Source organism: Wyeomyia smithii, chromosome 2 (genome assembly GCF_029784165.1).
Source record: "Wyeomyia smithii strain HCP4-BCI-WySm-NY-G18 chromosome 2, ASM2978416v1, whole genome shotgun sequence".
Taxonomy (NCBI): Eukaryota; Metazoa; Arthropoda; class Insecta; order Diptera; family Culicidae; genus Wyeomyia; species Wyeomyia smithii.
This window is the reverse complement of record NC_073695.1, coordinates 85,455,668-85,477,478: the sequence shown is the minus strand read 5'-3', so window position 1 is coordinate 85,477,478 and position 21,811 is coordinate 85,455,668. Positions and strand designations below refer to the sequence as shown.

The 21,811-nt window shown below is 40.8% G+C and overlaps 2 protein-coding genes across 2 annotated transcripts; one reads left to right on the top strand and one right to left on the bottom strand.

Moving 5' to 3' along the window:
• Positions 1 to 10,736: 10,736 nt before the first annotated feature.
• Positions 10,737 to 11,849, top strand: LOC129719732 (uncharacterized protein K02A2.6-like). The gene has a single exon (XM_055671129.1). The coding sequence runs from the start codon at positions 10,737 to 10,739 to the stop codon at positions 11,847 to 11,849; it is 1,113 nt and encodes a 370-aa protein (XP_055527104.1).
• Positions 11,850 to 13,599: 1,750 nt separating this feature from the next.
• LOC129725448 (deformed epidermal autoregulatory factor 1-like) lies at positions 13,600 to 20,725 on the bottom strand. The gene is made up of 5 exons (XM_055681315.1): positions 20,303 to 20,725; positions 16,567 to 17,218; positions 15,955 to 16,503; positions 15,489 to 15,721; positions 13,600 to 15,425 (listed from the first exon to the last, which is right to left on the bottom strand). Exons 1-5 carry the CDS (start codon positions 20,369 to 20,371, stop codon positions 15,255 to 15,257), a joined length of 1,674 nt encoding a protein of 557 aa, XP_055537290.1. The 5' UTR covers positions 20,372 to 20,725; the 3' UTR covers positions 13,600 to 15,254.
• Between the last annotated feature and the right edge of the window lie 1,086 nt (positions 20,726 to 21,811).

The following is a 21,811-nucleotide window of genomic DNA, read 5'->3' as shown; positions in this document are numbered from 1 at the left end:
TCTGACGATAAACCTGGCTAAATCCCATTTTGGGGTTCCAGAGTTAAAATTTCTTGGCTATTTGTTGAATCAGGAAGGTCTAAAGGTCAACCCTGACAAAATTCAGCCGATACTCGATTACGAGCGGCCGGTGACGGTTACTAAACTGCGCCGATTCCTTGGAATATACGGTTACTACCGGCGTTTCATTGATCGGTTTAGTGAGGTAACCGCACCTTTGACCGACCTCTTGAAAACAAAGGCCAAGAATATTGGCTGGAACTCCGAAGCAGAACTCGCGTTCCTGAAGGTAAAGGAACTTTTAGTCACTCCTCCAGTGCTTGTCCCGCCAGATTTTTCGAAGGAATTTATTCTGCAGACAGATGCCAGTGACACGGCTGTCGCGGCTGTTCTGGTGCAAGAACATCCAGAGGGGGAAAAAGTGGTAGCTTATTTTTCACATAAGCTAACCACTCCCCAACGGAATTACCACGCTACCGAAAAGGAAGGTCTGGCGGTGATTATGGCGGTTGAACACTTTAGAGGTTACTTGGAAGGTTATCATTTTCGACTTGTCACTGATTCATCAGCCATTACCTGGATACTGAAGACCAAATGGAAAACCAGTTCGCGCCTGAGTCGGTGGAGTTTGGAACTACAACTCTACGACATGTCCATTGAGCACCGGAAAGGTAAGGACAATGTCGTTCCGGATGCCTTATCCCGGGCTGTAGCAGCCATTTCGGCATTGTCCACTTCAGACTGGTATTGTTCCATGAAGTCTAAAGTCTCAGATAATCCTGATGATTACCCTGACTTTAAAGTTGAAGATGGTAAACTTTTCAAATACGTGGCCTCGAAAAGTGTACCATTCGACTCTCGGTTTAGTTGGAAATTGGTCCCAACTCCCGAGTGTCGAGAAGAAATCGTGCAACGTACCCACGATGAATTGCTCCATGTGGGTTACGATAAAACGATTCACGAGGTTCAAAAACGCTATTTTTGGCCTCGAATGGGGCCAGAAGTTCGCAAATATATATACGCCAATGTGGGACCTGCAAAGAGATAAAAGCACCATTTACCTCAGTCCAACCTGAAATGGGTCAGTCACGCACAACCGGTGCACCGTGGCAGATGATTTCGGTGGACCACATAGGCCCACTTCCTCGAAGCAAACGGGGCAATCAACACTTGCTAGTCGTCCTCGACGTCTTCAGCAAGTACGTAATGTTGACCCCCGTTCGCGAAATTTGCAGCGCCTCACTTTGTGCGACCCTTCGCGAACAATGGTTCAACCACCATGGAAGTCCGGAAATCCTGTTGAGCGATAATGGTTCGACGTTTATCTCCAAAGAATTCAGCCGGTTCCTAAAAGGAACGAATGTTACACATTGGCTGAATTCGAGATATCATTCGCAGGCTAACCCGGTAGATCGAACGAATCGTTCTATAAATACGGCAATACGCGCGTACGCCCGCACGGACCAGCGCAACTGGGATGCCCGCATTTCTGATGTGGAACGCATCCTAAATACCACGGTTCATTCTTCTACCGGGTTTAGTCGTCCATGGTTGTGAAATGGCATCAGGGGATGACTACTCCAGGATTTCCGGAGAGGGTGATCTGAAATCAAGACAGGACCAATTAGAGACAATTCGGGGTATTGTGGTTAAAAATCTTAGTAAGGCCTCAGAGGGTGCTCGACACCAATACAACGGGCGACATTGCAAATTTGCGAACCCATTCGCAGTCGGTCAAATTGTTTACCGACGAAACATGAAGTTGTCGAGCGCTCTCGAGCCTTATAACGCCAAAATTGGACCACAATACTTACCGGCGAAAGTTCTCGCCAAAAAGGGGTCTTCGTCCTACGAGCTGGTTGATCCTACCGGGAAAAATCTTGGTGTTTGGCCAGCAAATCTTCTCAAACCAGCATAAACTGGTACAATTTTGTACCGGCGGCCTGCCTTTAAACGGATTGTTCATTTGGGAACATTTCAAAGGCGACCGCCGGATTACATTTGGACTGTCGGTGCATTTATGCGTTGCTCTACCTTCTTCTAGTGAATAGTAAGAAGGAAGACTTACACTGCTGTTAGAAGGTTCTTCATTACCTTCGTTAACGTTTTGCGTGCTTCGCACTAGTGGCGGAGTAATAAATCGGTCTGCTGAAGTTTTGCTTTCTGTTCCAAAATCAGTCGTGACGGTGTAAATTTTAATTTTTTGCCGGAATAGAGTTCCGTGCCTTTTGGAAAAACACCCACGCACTGGCACTTGAAAACAGAAGGCGAACAACCGAAAACACATCACTTCATCTTGTTCGGTGCCATTGATTTAGTTTTCACCCCTCTTCAGCGGGGACTTTTTACCAATTTTTGCCTTGTTTGGGCGTTTCTTTTTCGCACAAAACACTTTTCCCCTTTTCTATGGTGATAAACACGCACGCGCAACGTTTTTTCGCAGCGAGAAACCGTCGCGAAAACCTAAAAAATCGCGAAAACCGGAATGTGAACGGCGAGTTTCCATTCCGGTTTGTTTACATAAAATATTCATTGATCATTCCGCGTAGGAATGACGTCATCGCCGGTTGACGTCTCCAAACGATGCCGTGCTGCCAGAAACGATAAGATGGATTCGGATTAGAAACTGATCGTTTGTGGTAGGCAATGTAATGTATGTACGGTGCGGCCGAATATGGATATGTATGAATGCGCGTCATCGGAACCGAATGTTGTGTATTCGGAGTCTTGCATAATACTGGGGTTTCAGATTTTAACCACCAGGGTGAAAAAATTGAATTCCTTAGGGAATATTTTTATTATTTACCGCATTATGCGAGAGACATTCTTTGGTCTTTCTCAAACGTCTCAGTATGGGAGATGCCCTTGAGATAAACAGGGACAGAAAGACATTTTGTCCGGAATGTCGACGATGACGTGGGATGGGTGCCAGAAGGGGTGCGTGAATGTATGATTGGATATGCATGAGTGAACGAATAAAAGTTGGTGTGGTTGAATGAGAAGCAATGTTCTAGAGTTAATTCAAAATGTGAGTCGAATTGCAAATGGCGATTGGAATGAAAGGATATGTTTGAAAGAGAAAATAGAATGAGTGGTTCGGAAATTAACTCTAGCTCTGGTATCGAGTGTTGGCACCGTAAGTCGATAGAAAAACCGACAACCGTTCCCCTGCAAGTCAGAACCGTACAAAATTAGTACTGGGACTTGCAGTATTTTGGGAAGATGAGTTGTCTTGAAGAATGGATTAGAATTGGATATCAAGTTCAGGCCTTGATTGGGTCAGATGAGAGCTGACTGCTTCGCGCTTTGCGAATGCTTTCAGAATTAGCACTTCACACCAAGACCAAACAATTTCAATGATTCGGAACTCCGGTCGATTAGTTTTTTGAATTGTTTATTTATGAATTACGAAAGGAATGATAGGGTTAGCAGATTTTGTACATATTTATTTATTTGTTCATTATTTATTTATTTGTTTATTTATTTATTTACTCATTACCGTTTATTATTGTTATCGGTGTTAGGTGTTAGGTTAGTAAAAAAAATTGCTGTCAATTTTTTTTCCACTCGGTGTGGGCGAGATTGTAACCTGTGCGGTTACAATTTTAGCATCGAGTGGAAAATTTACTTAATTATGTGTAACGCTGCAAGAACGTGTACGCGTAAAAATAACCCTAATTTTGGGTGCCGCTGCGAGAGAGTGTATAAGTGAAAATTACCCACATTTGGACACTCCCGCAGCAGCGTGTACTTGCTATGACAGTTCTCACCACTTGCGCTGAATATCGTTCACGTAAATTCGTTTAAATTCGTTCGTTTTTTCGTTTGTGAACGATATTTCGCGTTTAGTAGGGCCGATAATTTTTATTTTATATTTGTGAATTAATGTTTAGGGTTAGATAGGCCGGAATTTCCCTCTAGCTTCGGAAAAGTGGTGTGCTGAGTGCTGACTAAGACGTCACGGCGGGTTTGTTGTGGTCGGCAACATAGGCAGCCATCGCGGGATGATCAGTTTAGCCTCGATCACGGTAGGATACACACGTCGCGTTTTGTTATTGTTTAATAAGTGCGCGTTTACTGTTTTATATTTACAGTTTGTGTTTTTGATTTGTGTCCCGCGTAGTTGCAGCGAAGGTTGTTCCGCTGCTACGTGAAGACCAGCGAAGGTTGTTCCGCTGGCCCGTGATTCGAGTGTTTGTGTCTGGTGTTTGCTCGCCGAGTAGGGTAAGCTACGCTATTGGCTACCCCCGGCTAAGTGCCAAGGAGCAAAAGAAGAACACCTCCCGCCGAAGACCGTCATCGCAGCGGAATCCGCAGCCGGACACCTCAACCGGCCGGATAACGACCACCATCGGCAACCATCCCCACCACCGACAGCAAAGAGGAAATACGGAATAAACGCGATAAGTTTTTGTTTATTTATTTCGTTTATATTTTTCCTTCTCAGTGTTCTAGCAAAGATCCGAAAGTCCGTTAGAGGTATCTGGCCGCCCTGTAAGGGTTTCGCCGGGCAAATTTTAGTATGTACAGGGTGACCCCCTGTTACAGTGTGTGTGTGTGTGTGTGTGTGTGTGTGTGTGTGTGTGTGTAACGCTCTCCCAATCTCGCTCTCCCGATCTCACTCGATGACCGATTTTCATGAAATTAATTGCAAATGAAAGGTCTAGTTGCCCCATAAGACCCTATTGAATTTTATTGTAATCGGATTTTTAGTTTATGTATCAAAATGTAAAAATCACGAAACATCATTATCTCAGAAATTACACAACCGATTTGAACAAAATTAGTTATTAGTTAGCTATCTAGAAAACCCTTAACTTTTGAATTTCATAAAGGTTGAACATGTGGAAGAAACGTGTTATAGAGACGTGTTCTCAGAGATGGCTGGCTGATTTCCACAAAATCAGTGTCTTATGGAAGGTCTAGTTACCCCATAAGATTTTTTTTTGCAATCGGACTATTACTTTGTCTGTTATGTTTAAAAATGTGAAATCCAGCTATGAAATGAAACACATTCCGAAGACTACTTAAACTCACTCACTTTTCTCATAGATGGCTGAACCGATTTCAACAAAATTAGTGTCAAATGAAATGTCTAGCTACCACTTAACACCTTATTCAATTTCACTGCAATCGGATTGTAACTTTGTCTGTAATGTATCAAAATGTAACAATCACGAAACTTCATTATCTCAGAAACTACACGACCGATTTTAACAATATTGGTATCAAATGAACGGGCTAAGTAAAGGTTAATTAATGAATTTTATAATAATCAGACACGTGGTTCAAAAGTTGTAAAAAGAAGCATATTTCGGTAACTTTTCAAATTCACTCGTTTTCCCAAATATGGCTGGACTAAATCCAACAATCTTAGTGTTAAATGCAAAGCAATTATAAAAGCAACAAAAGTCTATTATCTCAAAGATTACACGACTTATTTAAACATAACTAGTGTCATACGAACGGGTTGTCTCTCAAATGTACAAGTAACAAATTTCATAGCAATTTGATATGTGCTTCAAAAGTTATGAAAAGAAACGAAATTCAAAAACTATTTAAAACTGTAGCTGCTTTGATCAAAATATTTGGCCTCAACAAAATTTAAATTTGGTATTGTGCTGTTCCCGGTATTGCTCGTGATTGAAAAAATGTTATATTTGAAATAGAAGAAAAATCCTGCTATTAATAATGATCGAATCTAAAATGATATCTAGTCGAATCAAATATAATCGAGTCCAACCTAAATATGAGTACATTGATGTTTCGGTAGTACCACGATCAAAAAAACATTTCGCGTCATATATTTGAAACATTTATTTCATGTAATTTGCATGTGTTAATGTATGTTCGAATGTTATTTTTTAAATGTTAGGTATAGTTTCACTGTTGGCTACCAAAAATTGGTTATTTATAATGAAAAATAAATCCAACAAATACTATCAAGGTGTGTTTTTTCTGAAAATTGAAGTGTTCGTGTGAATCTGTTTTACAAATAGTAAGTTTGAATGAGAAAGGTTGGGTCTCACCGCTAGGTGGATTATTTGGGGTTTTTTTTAAGCGGAGGTATTCGAGTAGATGGGAAGGCTAAAATTATTCTGTTTTAAAAAAGAGGTAATTTTTTCACATGTTAAGAGTGCGTACCTGTTTTCTTTTAGGATTTTCACAATAACATTAACACAATAAAACCATGCAGCTGGCAATATTTTGAAATGCATTGAGACCCTTCGCATCTATTATAACGGCACGAAATTTATATTATTGTGTCTCCGGGATGCAACGCAAACTGTTAGTTTTATCAACAATATTGGCTCTGACGACTCTGTTGGTATTGGTTTGGTTTTTACTTGCGAAAGTGAAGGAGTGAAATATTTTTGCTTTTGTTTTCACACATAAATGACAATTGCATATGAGAATTCGTGGTCCCCGTGGTTCTGTGGTTAGCGATGTCGGTCGGCTAGCTCTCCCACACGGTTGTGATATCGGGTTCGATTCCCGATCGAGTCGAGGATCTTTTCCAGCTAGAAATTTTCTCGACTCAGCACTGGGGCACGGTGTATCGTTGTACTTATCCTACACATGCAGAATGTGCCAAAAACAATATCGATAACGAATTCTCTCAACTAATCTAGTTGATCGAGACCGCTATTAGCCCCAAGGCTAAGCGTGCGATATTGTATATGAGAATTCGCGAGGTGCAAACAGCCTTAAAAATCTCTTTTACTTGTGTCAGGGCCAATAGGCAGAAATGCCACAGCAGGAGACTGTACACTTGGGTTTTTCCGAAAACCTTGATTTTCACAGTTTAATGACCGAATTTCCACATTAAAATCATAGCAGTTTTACACATGTACCAGTACAACTATGATACCATTGCCACACCCTATATAGACCTAAGACAAGTGGCTTCTAATTATTCTTCTTTTCGTTTAAAATTGCCTTATGAAACATTATAATTTTTCGGCACAACGCTTCCCGCATAATCAATAACCATAAAACGTGCCTAACAACTAGTTCGGGATATAGTTTCGACTGTATGGGGTATCGTTAAACCATATGGATTATCATCCGTTTATGGTTATTGATTATGCGGGTTGCCAGTGATTCCAAAAATGTTTATTTTGCTAAATATAAATATCAAGGATTTTCCAAGTTCTGGAGTTCAATTTTAATTAATTCATTTGATAATGCTAGTTCAATTGATTGGAAGATATATGTCAAATTTATTTGAACCAGCCATAATTTCAATTCATTTTGGGTTCCTCTTGCTTTATGTTATAAAGAGTAAAAATTACGTTCTTTATTTTGAGTAAAGTTAGACGTGCATTTTGAGTCCTTTAAGAATAACCATAATTTAGCGTGTACTTGAGAACGTCAGCGAATAAAATAAAGACTTCATTGTTGTTTTGTCATCGAACCCAATAAAACACGAGTTTTATTACATGGTGTCGGAAGTGAGGTAATTTTCGCGATTTATAATTGATGTATCGAGTTAAAATCGGAAAATTCGCTAAACACGGCAGTGCGAAGTTAATTCGTCGTGAAATTTCGGTGATGCGATAATTTCCTGACCACGCAGCGCTGAAGGAAGATTGTCGGCATCAGCCCCGTTTGAGCGGCGAAAATTGAGGTTAGGTAAACGATGAGTATTCCTGGTGAGCAGATTCCAGAGGATCCCGTACCTGGTGTGGTAAGACAACGACCAGTCCAAATGATGGCATACGGAGTGCATCCGCCGAGCTTTCTGGATCTGTCCAGCAAGACGTTGCCGGAAGATTTCGCTTATTTTAGGCAAGCTTGGGATATTTTTGTGATTGCCGCTGAAATAGTCGAAAAAAGTGATATGATAAAAGTAGCTTTGTTGAAAAACTTTCTCGGAACGGACACAGTGAAGGTATTGAACACATTGCTAGCAGCAGAAGCGCAAACGACACCAGCAGCGATCTTGACTGCTCTCGAAGGGTATTGTGTATCGCAGGTGAATGAAACATACGAGCGGTATATTTTCAATACGGCGATGCAGCAAGAAGAAGAAGATATCAATAAATTCGTCACGCGACTCCGGAAGCTAGCAGAAACTTGTAATTATGGACATCTTAAGAATTCCCTCATTCGTGATCAGATTGTGGTAGTAATCCGTTCGGACGATACGAAAAAGGCACTTGAAGATGGCAAATTTGGATTTAACAGGAGCAATTGATACCTGCCGAGCGCAGAAATTGGTGGAAGATAGGATGGCGATGATGAAGATCAAAGAAGAGCCACGCGATTCGAAAACATCTGCGGAAGTGATTGCAAAAGTGAACATAAATACGAGAAAGAAGTACGATTCATCCGGTGAGGTATGCAAGTTTTGTGGACGGAAAGATCATAAAATCGGAGACCGGGAGAGTTGCCCGGCGAATGGTGTCACCTGCCGGAAATGTTTAAAGCTTAATCACTACGCCAGAGTGTGCAGAGCGAAGTTCAGTGATGATTCTCAAGCTGAAGGATCGCAAGATGCGTCGTCGAGCAAGTCAAAGAACACAAGAAAAGTGAAAACGGTCGAACAAAAGAGAGACGATAGTGATGAGGCGGATTATATTACCAGCGTTGAAGAGGTGAACGTAGTAGAGTAGAAAATAACGGTGATGATTGGTTTCACCGTGCAGAGAGGTGAAACGCCGAAAAAGATTCGTTGCCAAGTCGACACGTGGGCTTCCTGTAATGTCGTCGATCGGAAGAATCTTAAAGAGCTGATGGGAAAAGTGACCATTGAGCCCAGTAAGACGAAGTTGCGTGGGTTTGGTGGTCAGATCGTGTCAGCGTGCGGAAAAGTAGTTCTGCGACACGAAAGCCACGGAAAAGAGTACAAGGTGGTATTTCAAGTGGTCGATCTGGGGCATGGCGTACTCAAGATGCCACTGTTGGGGTACAAAACCTGTATGGCGTTGGGGATTGTAAGTGTCCAAGAGGTGATGAAATGCGAAGCCTAAGGTAGGCCGGAAGTGATCAAAACGGTAAAATATGAGATAGAGGAAAAAATAGTGAAGAAGTATGAAGAAGTGTATAACGGTGATGGAAAATTGGCCGGAAAAGTGAACATTGAGTTGGAACAATGCATACCGAAACAGCAAGAGCCTAGAAGATTTCCGGTGGCAGTACGAGATCAACTGAAGAGTGAACTGGATGATTTAGAAACGAGAGGCATAGTAGAGAAGAACGAAGAGCCAACAGACTGGACAAGCAACTTAGTGATTGTGCGAAGAAATGAAAAGTTGCGAATATGCTTGGACCCTGTGTTTTTGAATCGGGCAATTAAGCGGCCACGATTCCAAATGGCAACAGTGGAAGAGATTTTACCTGAATTACATGACGCTAAATCGTTTTCGACCCTGGACATTCGAAATGGGTTCTGGCATGTCGAACTTACGGACGAAAGTAGTAAAGTGACGGCGTTTTGGACGCCATTTGGACGATACGTGTGGAATAGGTTGCCTTTTGGACTATCGTGCTCGCCGGAAATATTTCAAGCCAAATTGCAACAAGCGTTGCACAGACTGAAAGGAATAGAAGTTCTAGTGGATGACAACTTGTGTGTTGGACGAGGCTCAACGGATGAAGAGGCTATAGTTGATCACAATCGGAATCTGGAGGCGCTTCTGCAGCGTTGCCAGAGCAAGGGAATCAAGCTGAATCGATCAAAGAGCAAGATGAATCAGATTGAAGTTCGCTTTTTTGGTCACGTGCTGTCGAGAGATGGTCTCAAACCGGATCCAAGCAAGACGGCGGCAATTAGCGAAATGCCGCAACCACGAGATGCAGCAGAACTACAACGATTCCTTGGATTAGCGACATACATGGCGAAGTTCATCCCGAAGCTATCCGAGCTGAGCAGACCGCTGAGGGAAGTTCTGGTATCGGAAGAATGGCACTGGGGCAAACAGCAAGCAGAGGCATACCGTGCATTGAAGCAGAAAATAGCCGAGATCACCGTGCTGAAATACTACAATCCGAAGCTAGAAGCAACGATTCAATGCGACGCCAGTAGCTACGCGGTCGGCGCGGTACTACTGCAAGAAGGACAGCCCGTTATGTTTGCTTCGAGGACGCTAACAGCGACGGAGCGTAGATACGCGCAAATCGAGAAGGAAACACTAGCGATACTCTTCTCTTGCAAACGTTTCGATCAATACATCCTTGGACAGAAACATGTGACGGTGCAGTCCGATCATCAGCCACTGCAAACCATCTTTAAAAAGCCTCTGTCGGAAGTGCCTTAGTGGATCCAGCGGATGATACTGAGTCTGCAGCGATATAATCTGCAAGTTAAGTACGTGAAGAAAAAAAGATTTGATTCTGGCAGATACTCTATCACGGAACATCGACGACAGTAAGCCAGTGACGACCGAAGATTGCGACCCGTTATGGAGGACCATCGAAGAAGTAAACGTACTGCAAGGCATCGACATTCAATCGAACTTGCTGGATAGGATCAAGCAAGCTACGCAGAAGGATGAAACTTGTCAAATTCTGAAACTGCACATTGTCAACGGATGGCCCAGCGAGGAATCTACGGTGATGGAGTGCGTGAAGCCTTTTTATGCGTTAAGGGCGGAATTGGTGATTCAAGATGGCGTGATCCTGCGAGGAAATCGCATCGTTGTGCCGGCTGAGATTCGTCAGGAGAACAGGCGACTCTTCGCAAGGCCATAGACATTGTTTATTGGCCAAACCTCAACGATCACGTGCAGAACATGGTCAAAGCGTGTGGTATCTGCAATCAGTACAAAAATAGCCAACAGTGTGAGCCGATGCAGAGTTCGGAGATCCCAGAGCATCCCTTTCAAATCGTATCGATGGACTTGGGAGAACTGATACACAAAGGACGGAAGATGATAATGCTGGTGTCGGTAGACCATTTCTCTAACTTTGTGGAAGTGGACTTTTTGAATGATGGCCAGCAAACAACAGAACACATCGATCGGTGCAAGAAAAACTTCAGTCGGCTAGGTGTACCCCGTAAAATCATAACCGACTCAGCTAAACAGTTTGTCGGCAAAGAGTGGGCGCAATTCATGAAAGCTTATAATATCATCCATGCCACGAGTGCACCATATCACCACGAATCCAACGGAAAGGTCGAATCAGCTATTAAAATTGCAATAAACGTTATTAAAAAAGCTTTGGAGGATGGAAAGGACATATGGCTGGCTCTATTAGACTGGAGGAACACGCCGCAAACGGACGGTTACGCGCCGTCGCAAAAAGCTCTAGGCAGACGAACAAGAAGCATTCTTCCGGTAGCAGCTTGCCAACTTCAACTGCAAACGGTGGACACGAAGAAGATTAGAGAGAAGATTGAGCTACGAAAAGTCAAGTCGAAGTTCTACCACGACCGCAAGGCTCAAGAGTTGCCGATGTTGCTTAGAGGACAGGAGGTGTATGTACAGCTGAAGCCCGAGAAGACATCCGAGTGGACTCGAGGAAGGATAACGGAAGGGCTGAGCGACAGGGACTATCGAGTTGCAGCAAATGGTGGAAGCTATCGTCGAAACCGCAAGTTCCTTCGTGACGCCTGCACTCCGATTCAAATAGAGGAATCAACGGTTCAGGAATCCGGCAACCAAACCAACAATCAAACCGTCGATTCATCAAATGCGTGGTACAGCATGTCGGAGGACAGTTGGTATCCAGCATCGAGCACTCCAAGACCAGCAGATCGAACAACGAATGAATCAGAGAGATCATCTATCCAGTCATCGCGCAAGTCGACTCCGCTGAACCCAGTAAGTGAGGCGAGAAGACCAAAGCGGGATGTGCGTCGTCCGATCAGGTTTGACGATTACGAAATGGGAGAGGTATGTTAAAAGAAGGGAGGATGTTATAAAGAGTAAAAATTGCGTTCTTTATTTTGAGTAAAGTTAGGCGTGCATTTTAAGTCCTTTATGAATAACCATAATTTAGCGTGTACTTGAGAACGTCAGCGAATAAAATAAAGACTTCATTGTTGTTTTGTCATCGAACCCAATAAAACACGAGTTTTATTACACTTTACATGAAATGAATCTGCTATTGTTTATCATACGTAGTTTCAAAAACATGAATAACATTTCGAATGTTGATTTTTATAGACATTACACAGTATAGTGTATGAAAAAGTTTCAAAAAATTGTTGAACCAAAAGCTGTTCATTCACTTGGTAAGCGAAAACAGTGTGAACAAAAAATACCGATAGCTTTCGCAGCACGGCCAACCGTACCGACTAATAATAAAATTTAACAGTGCGCTAAGTGAAATCGACCAATCAGAGAGGGCTTTCACTTTGACAGAACTTTGGGTGATTTTTGGTTTCTCTTGTCACGTCCAGAGTCTATGGTATATAGAGTCGCGCGAAGAGAAAATCTATCGCTTCGGCAACACAGTTTTTGTGCCGTTTGTTGCCAAGAACTATTCGGTTTATTCGCGTTGAAAAAGATTTTGAAGGCTGTTCGCACTTATGTGAACTCTCATATGTAATTGTCAAAATGTGCGTGGTGACAAAAGCAAAAATATTTCCTTCCTTCTTTTACGCACGCAAAAACCAAACAAATATCAGCAACACCGTCAACGCGAATACAGTTCTGTTTTTCATCATGCATAAGCGAATATCATTTTTTGAAATTCTTCACAAGGTACACAGTTTTGAAAGATTACACCGGTGATGTTTTGTTAAATTTAAGTGAACCAGTGTACAGGTTTAATGTTGGATTAAAATGTGTAAGTAAAACTTCGGAAAAACACATATTCTTTATTACGCTCAATTACAACACTTTTCATCCACTCCTAACATTATCACCTTGTTTATTTACATTGCTCGATTGGTACCCTCGTTTGACACTGATTTGGTTCCTTTGGTTTCATCTTTGCGGGACTCTTAAACATAGACTCTGGTCACGTCCTGTCCTAGATATAGACCATAAGGCAATCCACGGGTGACGTTTCAATGCTTGTACGTTTGTTATCGTTGCTGTTTTTCAAGCTGCGAAACCAAAACACGACCAAAACCGAAATCTTCTAATGTCGGCAATAATATCAAACGTGATTTGTTATTGTTGTATTAAGGATTGGCACCCGCAATACTAGAGCTACCGATCGAAAAACATTTGTTTTTCACGCTTCTGGACCCGGGTTGCATCCGAGTTGCGACCGATCGAACATATGTAAAGCTGTCATAAGTTGAAAACAGACTGAAATCAGCTGATCGCAACTGTCTCGTGGATTGCCTAATAGACCATTTTACGAACTGGCAGGTGTCACGGATCCTGCTGATATTGATGTTAATTTTACGTGCGTTGTTTCAGTGGCTTTCTGTCAAAATTTCATTCATAAATTGAGTTCAGAAACGTCTCGTAAAATGGTCTATACTGAGTTGAGTCTGCGTTACTCATTGTTATATAGGGGAGAGGGGGATTAGTTGAGATAGTTACGTAACTGTAACGTTTGCTCAGAATTGAGAATTTGATGGGGCGCAGGGTGCTCAGCGTTACGTAATAGAGGTAAGGGAGGGGGGGGGTTCTTTAAGTCATAGGGTATTGTGAATGCTTTCTATTTCCTGGTTATTCGGATTCGTAAAATGCCTTTTATAAGTTACACTGAATGTAGGTATATTTCATTTACGTACATCTATTTCTTAGATTATCGTTTCGTTCCACAGTGTTTTCAAACCATTTTTTGTTTATAATTTTACATCAAAATGTTTCCGGGTTTATTTTAAACTAGTTTCCATCCATAATTGATTTTCGGGTTTTATCAGATGATTTATGTTACACATTAATTTACGCTAAATACGAATTTATATAAAACGTCATATGAATGTAGCAGAAGTTTGGTTACTTCACGAAACACCGTACTGTGCAGTTGATTTCGTTTTTAGTAACTTGCTTGATTGCTAAAGTATTTTTGTTTATTCGATATTAAATTTAAAATAACCTAAAGAAATTAAACTTGATTTTAAGACCATAAACTGTTGTTGAATTACATATGTATAAGTCAATGTATGGCAATAAAACTTAAAAAAAAAATGGCGCTATTGCAATAAATTGTGAATTAGAAAACAAGTTGTTGAACAGATTCTGCCATTCGGACAATGATTGTCACTTCAAACGAAATTTGCTTCTTCGCAACGCGAGAACAAATCTATTTATGTGAAGTAAATAAAACTGATGACATCAAATTTGAAAAGCTTAAAATCTCTTGAGAGCTTCGAAAGTTTGATGTTTATGATTAATTGAACTTTTTTTATAAGTCTAGAATTTGATTGGGTTTGAAGGAAAGGAAGATGTGTTTCTTTTTTATGGTAGATAGAATAATTCTATTTGAAGCCATAATTCTTCGTCTGTTCTCTGTAATATAGACCCAATCAATTAGTAAATGCTTTGATTCATTGCGGTTGTGCCCATACTAACATTTCCATATCCATGAAAAAATATTCGTGTTTAAGTTTAAATATTTATTACGAAACAAAAAACCATTCCAAAGCATAGTAAAACGATCTTTTTATAAAAAGGCATTAAGAGTAACGATTTAAAATCGACATCTACATTCGTTTTTGTAACATGTTCCATTTCAAGTAATTGAGGAAAAAGGAAAAAAAAAAACAAATTTATAAACCAATAAATAACAACCGTTGATTCTAAAAATCAACAAACAATGATGTGATATAATAATCAAAAGAAAACAAAAATAAAAACATGGCATAACATTTTAAGAGTTGAAATCTCTTATTATTCTTCATATCCACTATTTTAAATAAAGTTTTTTTTTAAACTTCATTTTCTGTCATTAAATACACACTTTACTCTTTAAATATATGTACTTCCGCAATTGCCTAGTAAAATAAAAACAAAGAAGTTACACACGACTGATGCTTACTAGCATCCGTCTAGTAAGTCCTCGTACGTGAATCCAGTTCGGTCCGATTTCCAGGTTTAAAAAAAAACGAATTCCGATTTTGCTATTTAAATATAAAAATAGTTGCTGGCATTACCATTGCGCCCCAGTTCTAGCGCAGCGATAAACCATTTAGTAACGCGGTGCGTTAATCATCTTACTAAATTGCGACCCTCGAATGCAGCTTGCACTTCCACGGTATGCAGCCCAAGGCTGCTTCCCACACTTCCGTGTTTCTACCTTAAGCTTTGTTAATTTCGAACATGTTACTGTGTAGCACCTTATAGGACTACATTTTCTTCTCATTTCTCACTTTGAGCCGGTCGCAATTAGAAAATTAAAGGTTATTGAGTTTCATCCACTATCAGCATAATCTGATGGGTCGCTTCCTGTGTACTCCGCACGCACTCATTCTGATGAGTGATCCAGTCTTTTCGTTGACAGAAGGTAGAACAGTACGGGGTCCGTCGACACAGCGAACATTCGGCCAGGGCTTCCCGGTTGCAGTTGGCGCACTGTAAAAAAGTTGAATTATTTAAATTTGTGTTCGTTAAAAAACGTCACGTTCGGGGACTTACCTTTTTATTTGCATGAACCGATCCTGGTGGTAATTGACTACTGATATTGTTTTGCTCTTCAAGTTGAGTGACGGCTAAAATAGCCGCGTCTCGCTCCCTCTGCAACCTCTCCAGCTGTCGAGTGTGAATTTCCCGGGCCTCGCCGATATATTTTTTCATCTCGTGCATAGCCTTAACCACCTGGGAGCACAGAGATTTTAGATTCTCGAATGGTAGGTTGGCTTCGGAAACCACTGTGAAATAAGAAAAACACGATGTGGTGTTACAACGGAAGTTTTACCGAAATCACCTTGTGCACTGTATATAATTATTGTAAGGTGAGTTCATATTATCACAATAACAAACAGTGTAGAGTTCTCGATGCAGGCATCTAGTTGTGTACGGATGTGAGTAGAATAGACATCAATTTTTCATTTCTCAGCATTGGTCTTTACAGGCCATTACCTTCGATATAGGTCACACTTACACTGTGTCGTTTGATCGACATACTCTGTGGCACTTTCGATTCCTTCGGCTAGCGTTTGCCATGGTTCCTCTTTGGTTGCTATGGCCAGTTCGTTTTCAATCTCTTGCTGTTCCTGCTGGACCACCTTGACGGTCGTTGTGGTAGTGGTGGTACTCGTGTTGTTGGTGATAATCGGCGTTGCATTGATGGTTGCAGTAGCCTGATGAATTTGTTGTTGCACTTGATGTTGCTGCTGTTGTTGTTGTTGGACTTGTTGATGTTGCTGGTGCTGTTGTTGCACATGTTGCTGTTGTACTTGCTGCTGCTGTTGTTGTTGCTGCTGTGCAGCATGTTGGTGACTAACGGTGGTATTCTGCTGATTGACGGTTGCCGTCGTAGTACTTGGGTTGCTGATCGTACTGCTGATGTTGTTTATATGGATGTTGTTATTACTAGTGTTAGTATTGTTATTTACAATAATTCGCTTCTTTTTCTCGGGCTGTTCGGGCTCGATTTGATTGCGCCGTCGCCGTTTGTAGGGTGTGAACAGTCGAATAGGACCTGAAGCGGCTAGAATTGGAGAACATGAAGTCATGTTAAAATCTGAACGCGTATGTTTTAAACATCACTTACCAGATTCGTCGTCACAACATGCGGAGCATGTGCAACTGGTAGCATGTGGGGTAAGTATTCCTTCGTCGATTAATGCCTGCAGACTTCGACCACCATAGCGTATCGAACGCTTCCAGTCTTTGCTAGAACCGCGGCCACAGATATTTTCGAATTCACTGGGAGTATACCAGCCGTCCTTATGTTTAATACACTTTCCACGACCCCCGGATCCAAGGCGGCTCTTGTACAGCTCGCCTGTTGTTGTCTTACACCGTACCGGCAGGATGTCGAGATTGCTCAACCGGTCGATAAGATTGTTAGTTTCTATGCGATATTCCTGCTGTGTTTGGGATTGAACTTGTTGCTGGTCCACTAGATCATCTTGATTCGTACTGACTTGCTGTTGTTGGTCTGATCCCTGTTGCTGGATCACGATATGCGTTGGTTTGAGGTCACCGGTCAAGTCTCCGACAACGGTACTTCCTGACACAAATCCATTATTATCCACGCAAATCATCGGTTTGAAGTGTTGGATTTGATCGTGAGTGAGTACATTAAACGTTGTGCCGCCTATAAGAGTTCCCACCGGCAGAGAAACCGGTACTTGGACAACTGTGTTACCAGATTGAACGTCGGCTGTGGTAACGAGGCGAGTCCGAGGTGGCAGAGCAACCTACGAATGAATAATGTTAAGTATTGTATCTTATATGTGTCAAGCCTGTTGGAAAGTTTACCGCCCAGCCCATCGCTCATTCATACTAGCATATTGTGATTTTGTTTTAGTAAAGCTATTGTAAACTGTATCCAAAAAACATATTAAATATAACAAGAGTGCTGCGCAACTCGAACTCTTTAAATTTTTCTCAAAGCTAAAGCCTGTAGTACACTCTTTGTCTAATGGTCAAATATTTGACCTTCTGACATAATGGTCAAATTTATTTGACATCATGGTTGTTGTTTGCCTGTGTTTGCCCCATGTTAAAATTGGAGTGACAAATAATTATCTTGGATCAAATTTTTATCTGTCAAAAAGTGACAAATATTTGACGCTCGGTCAAAGAGTGTACTACAGGCTTAGGCATTATTTAATTTTCGATAATTCCCCGCATATTTCTAAGTTAAAGTTAAAAAATGTTTTATGCTAACGATGCTTGTATCTGCATTGGAACAGGACAGTCAAGATTTTCTACAATTTTCTGTCTACGCTTCGCTTAGGCGCAAAAAACGTCGTAGAGACAAGCAAATGTGTTATATAAATTTCAGCCCCGCAATTCTCGCAGACCAAACAAAATGATTCGATGAAACTGTAGGTGACAATAAAAATAGCGTACATAACAGACAAAGAATAACACGAAAAAAAACATCTATACGACGTTCTACTTTCAATTCATTACGGCCTTCATAAGCCAATCGAAAAACATTTCGAAGCACCGTGCTTGCAATCGCACTAGCAACTAAAGGGGTTTGAAAAAAAAACGTAAACAAGAATTCCTATTGGAGATCTGCGACTACAGAGAAAAATAAGCCGAGTTCCATCAGTACTTCGGTTTGTTTACTTGCTTCCGTTTGTGGCATGGTCGCTCGGTCGGTGTCAGGAACAAACCCGAACAGCCACAAAAGCTAAACGGCAAGAGTTGCAGGAACACGAACAGCGACCATAAAAAATGTAAACAAAAATACTTCGAAAAATATTCGTACATCATCGACTCCCTGCATTATATCTCGGGTACACGGAGCGAAGAACGAAAGATCACGGCCTTCTTCGCGTTATCCAACACACATCCACAGATCCGCGATTTGTTTCTATCGCATAACACATTCGGTCGGACTCGCCCCGTTGCTCTCATTTTACACGTACACATGCACACACACGTCAACTGACACCGACGGAACGAATCGAAGTTGGCAATCGTCGTTAGCATCGACCGACATCGTGTCCGATAACGGAAGTGTTGCCATACCTAATTGTTTAGCTTCATGTTCCACATCCATTAAAATTTTGCACAAACTTCGACTTAAAATGTCGATAGATGATTTTGATATAAATAAACCTGTAAAACAGTCACAGGGCATACCCTTATTGACTCTAACTTGTTACGTTAACGTACTTAGCGGTGGTGCGATACAGTTGCACCTTTAAACACACTTTTTTTTTAACGGAACAACAAAAAAAGTGGGCGATATTACAACTTACAAAAAATCGCACTGGGCAAACAAAATCGATCAATTTCTTTCAGACAAAGTGAGTAAGACAAATTATTCATACGTCTTCTTCGGAGTCGATTGTTGAGAACACATATCTGTGAGACTATCACATTCAAAGGTTTGAGCGTCTTTCAACACACCCAAATTATCAATATCAGCTCCGTCATACACTATTAAACCTGGGTATAAAAATGCACTAAAGGTAGATTGTTTTTACTTTATTAAAAGATTTCTTATCACAAATGAAACGATGTTTTTACACCATCAATTAATTATCGAACCGAAGTAAAACAGTGTAGTCCCAACTTTGGTCAATCGATATTCATTCCTTTTGATATAAAATTTGCGATTTTGGGTCATAAGAATATCAGAAGTGGTCTTATGTGTGCTAATGGATAACTAAATTTTTTCAAAAAAAAACGTGAGTTATAAGAATCACCATCAAGGTTACAATAACAAAATCCGGACTACTTCGTGATTAGGGCGAAACTAACAATGACAACAAAACTCAAAAAAAGATTTCACTCACAAATTTAAATCCTAATTAACGATTTAACAATATATGTGCTTTCCAAATATGCAAAAAGCAAAATTGCTCTAACTTTGTACATGTTACATCTAAAACTTGAATTTCAGTCGCTTAACGTTGTATATTCGAGAATTTGTTGTTTCGCTTTTTACTATGCCCCTTTTTTATCTGCTCGACAGTATCGCCCTTTATTATGCGTTTTGTTTTCATCTGCTCGCCCTTTACTGTACGCCGTGTTTACGTTATTGTATTGGAATACGCCTTTTGCTTTTCATGTTTATTTTATCGACAACTTTGATTTTGCCCATTAATCAACTTGAAGTTAAGTTTCGCCTTTGACTAACGTAAATAATAAAAACGGCGTATTCCTAATTTTATGTAGGTTTTGGAATAAAGTGTATTTCGCCTTTAACAAATATCGAATTTATCCATAGTTAGAAGAGATATATATTATCTCGAAGTTTGAAGGTATATAGTAGCTCACTTTATACGTTTTCAATTAAACATCTATTTACAATTTGCTAGTTTCGCTTTATCACGAAGTATTCCGGAAATGTGCAATATTTACAAAGGTTGATATTTTTTTCGTATCTAGAAATATAAACAAATCAGCACACATTAACATGTCAGCTAGGAACACTGTCCGAATGAATTCTATAATGGAATGCTCGTCGTGACGCGAAATCGACGATCTTCGTGCCTCTTTCATCCATCTATTCGAAACACACGCACACACACATCTCCACAGCATCGTTCGTACACGGAGCACCATTTTCCACGTCCACTTTTTTTCTTCCCAACCGTGTGCCTATAATACACACAAACATATTGCACAAAACATCGATCCCCGATCGGTTTGATCCTTCGGAAATCCCGTTTTTCCACACCACACAACTTTTTGACACACAATCGGTAGATTCTTTGCGGTAAACTTCCAAAAATGAGCCCGAAATGCACCGCGGAAACATTGCACTGTTTTTCGTTTTTTTTTACTTCTACTGCTGCAACTCGTGCATTGATTACCTCATCGCCATTTTCAAGTTTGACATGTTCTTCGGCCTCGTCGGAAAGTTCCGGAATTTCCGAATCCATACTTTTTGGTTTTCGGAAACGCGAACGGAGTTTTGTTGCTGTCGCAGTTGGAAATTAAGCTGTCTCCCGATCGTGGAGTGCGCGGACAAAATATCTCCGTGAAATTTACACACCGACGACGAAGGCGATGACGACGACGAGAAGGAACAAGCGAAAAATGTACGGGAAAAGTTCGCCTTTTCACACGACTGAAACGAGAATGTGTGTACGCGTACGCGTTCGCCTCGGCGACCCGAATTTTTGCTCTAGTCCACTACAAAACTTGCACAGCGCGAGTGTGCTTGCTGAACTGATGGCCTTTTCTTTGTAGTTTGCACGACGGCGCTTTACACGAAGATGGTGGTAGACTACTGACGAAAAAGAAAAAAAAATGCACTGCTAAAAGCTAGTCACATGCAGCGTTGCCAGAATTTTTAGGTAGTGTAATAACGGTACTTATAGTGACGTTTTTAATGCTTTTGTTTACAATTTCGTATTGTTGAGATATAAATGTTTTCATTGTGTTCAATGAAAAATGTGTTGAAACCAAAGAGTACGAGCCGTTTTTCAGTTAAGTTCTTCTATCCCAGCGGTTTTCAACCGGGGGGGAATTCCCCCCTAGGGGGGAATTTGACCGTTGCAGGGGGGGAATCGCGAGTGGAAAAATTTCACATGTAATGCGATTTTATGATTGACGGTGGTGCGACATTTTTTTTCAGTGTCCAATGAATTCGCTCGCGAAAAAACCATGCACCGGTTTTTGCGCATTATTTTGCTCTATAGGCATACGTCAAATAGACCTTTCTATCTGCGCTAGTATTAGTGGTCGATTTCACTAATACAAGTTTTATTTTTGGGCGCAAATTATCAACACGCTGGTGATAACAAAAATTTTCCTCATGCCCCGAACTTTTATTCAAGTTGTAGGCCGATTTTTAGTTTTATTTCATTTATGTTTCCACTAAAACACAGTTTGTTGAAACAGGTAACACGAATGAACTAGGATTCATAAGTGAAATATTTTTCGAAATTGAATATCAGCTAATTTTTTGGTTGAAAACAAACCGATTTTATAAGAATACACGACTAAGCCTGTATTGGTGAGATCTGGCTTAGAAAGCCCTATATGCTTGATGGCGATAAATCGTAACACACACCTTCACAAGTGATGCTGAAGATGCCCGTGTATTGGTGTTTTCCTGCTCCTGCTTGAAACCTGTTTAAAATTAAAGTTTAAAAAGCCTTATATTTTTTAATTACTACAGCTTTTCTTTCATGGTGCCGATAGGGGGGAAAAGCTTGTGTAAATTATCAAAAGGGGGTGCATGAACTGAAAAAGGTTGAAAACCACTGTTCTATCCAGACCTTATTTGAAGACCTTAATTGGAATTGCTCAGCCCTAAATTGGAAGATAATGTTATTTATAGCATTTTTGTAGAACATTTCGACTTTCTGAAAAAT

What these genes read in the sequence shown, in the direction of transcription:
- LOC129719732 (XM_055671129.1), top strand. Translation starts at nt 10,737, where the DNA reads ATGGTCAAAGCGTGTGGTATCTGCAATCAGTACAAAAATAGCCAACAG.
- LOC129725448 (XM_055681315.1), bottom strand. Translation starts at nt 20,371, where the DNA reads ATGGATTCGGAAATTCCGGAACTTTCCGACGAGGCCGAAGAACATGTC. An exon ending in AACTTGAAAATGGCGATGAG is followed by an intron (nt 17,219 to 20,302) that starts GTAATCAATGCA and finishes ATTCATTCGTAG; the next exon opens with GTTGCTCTGCCACCTCGGAC. An exon ending in ATGTTGTGACGACGAATCTG is followed by an intron (nt 16,504 to 16,566) that starts GTAAGTGATGTT and finishes CTCCAATTCTAG; the next exon opens with CCGCTTCAGGTCCTATTCGA.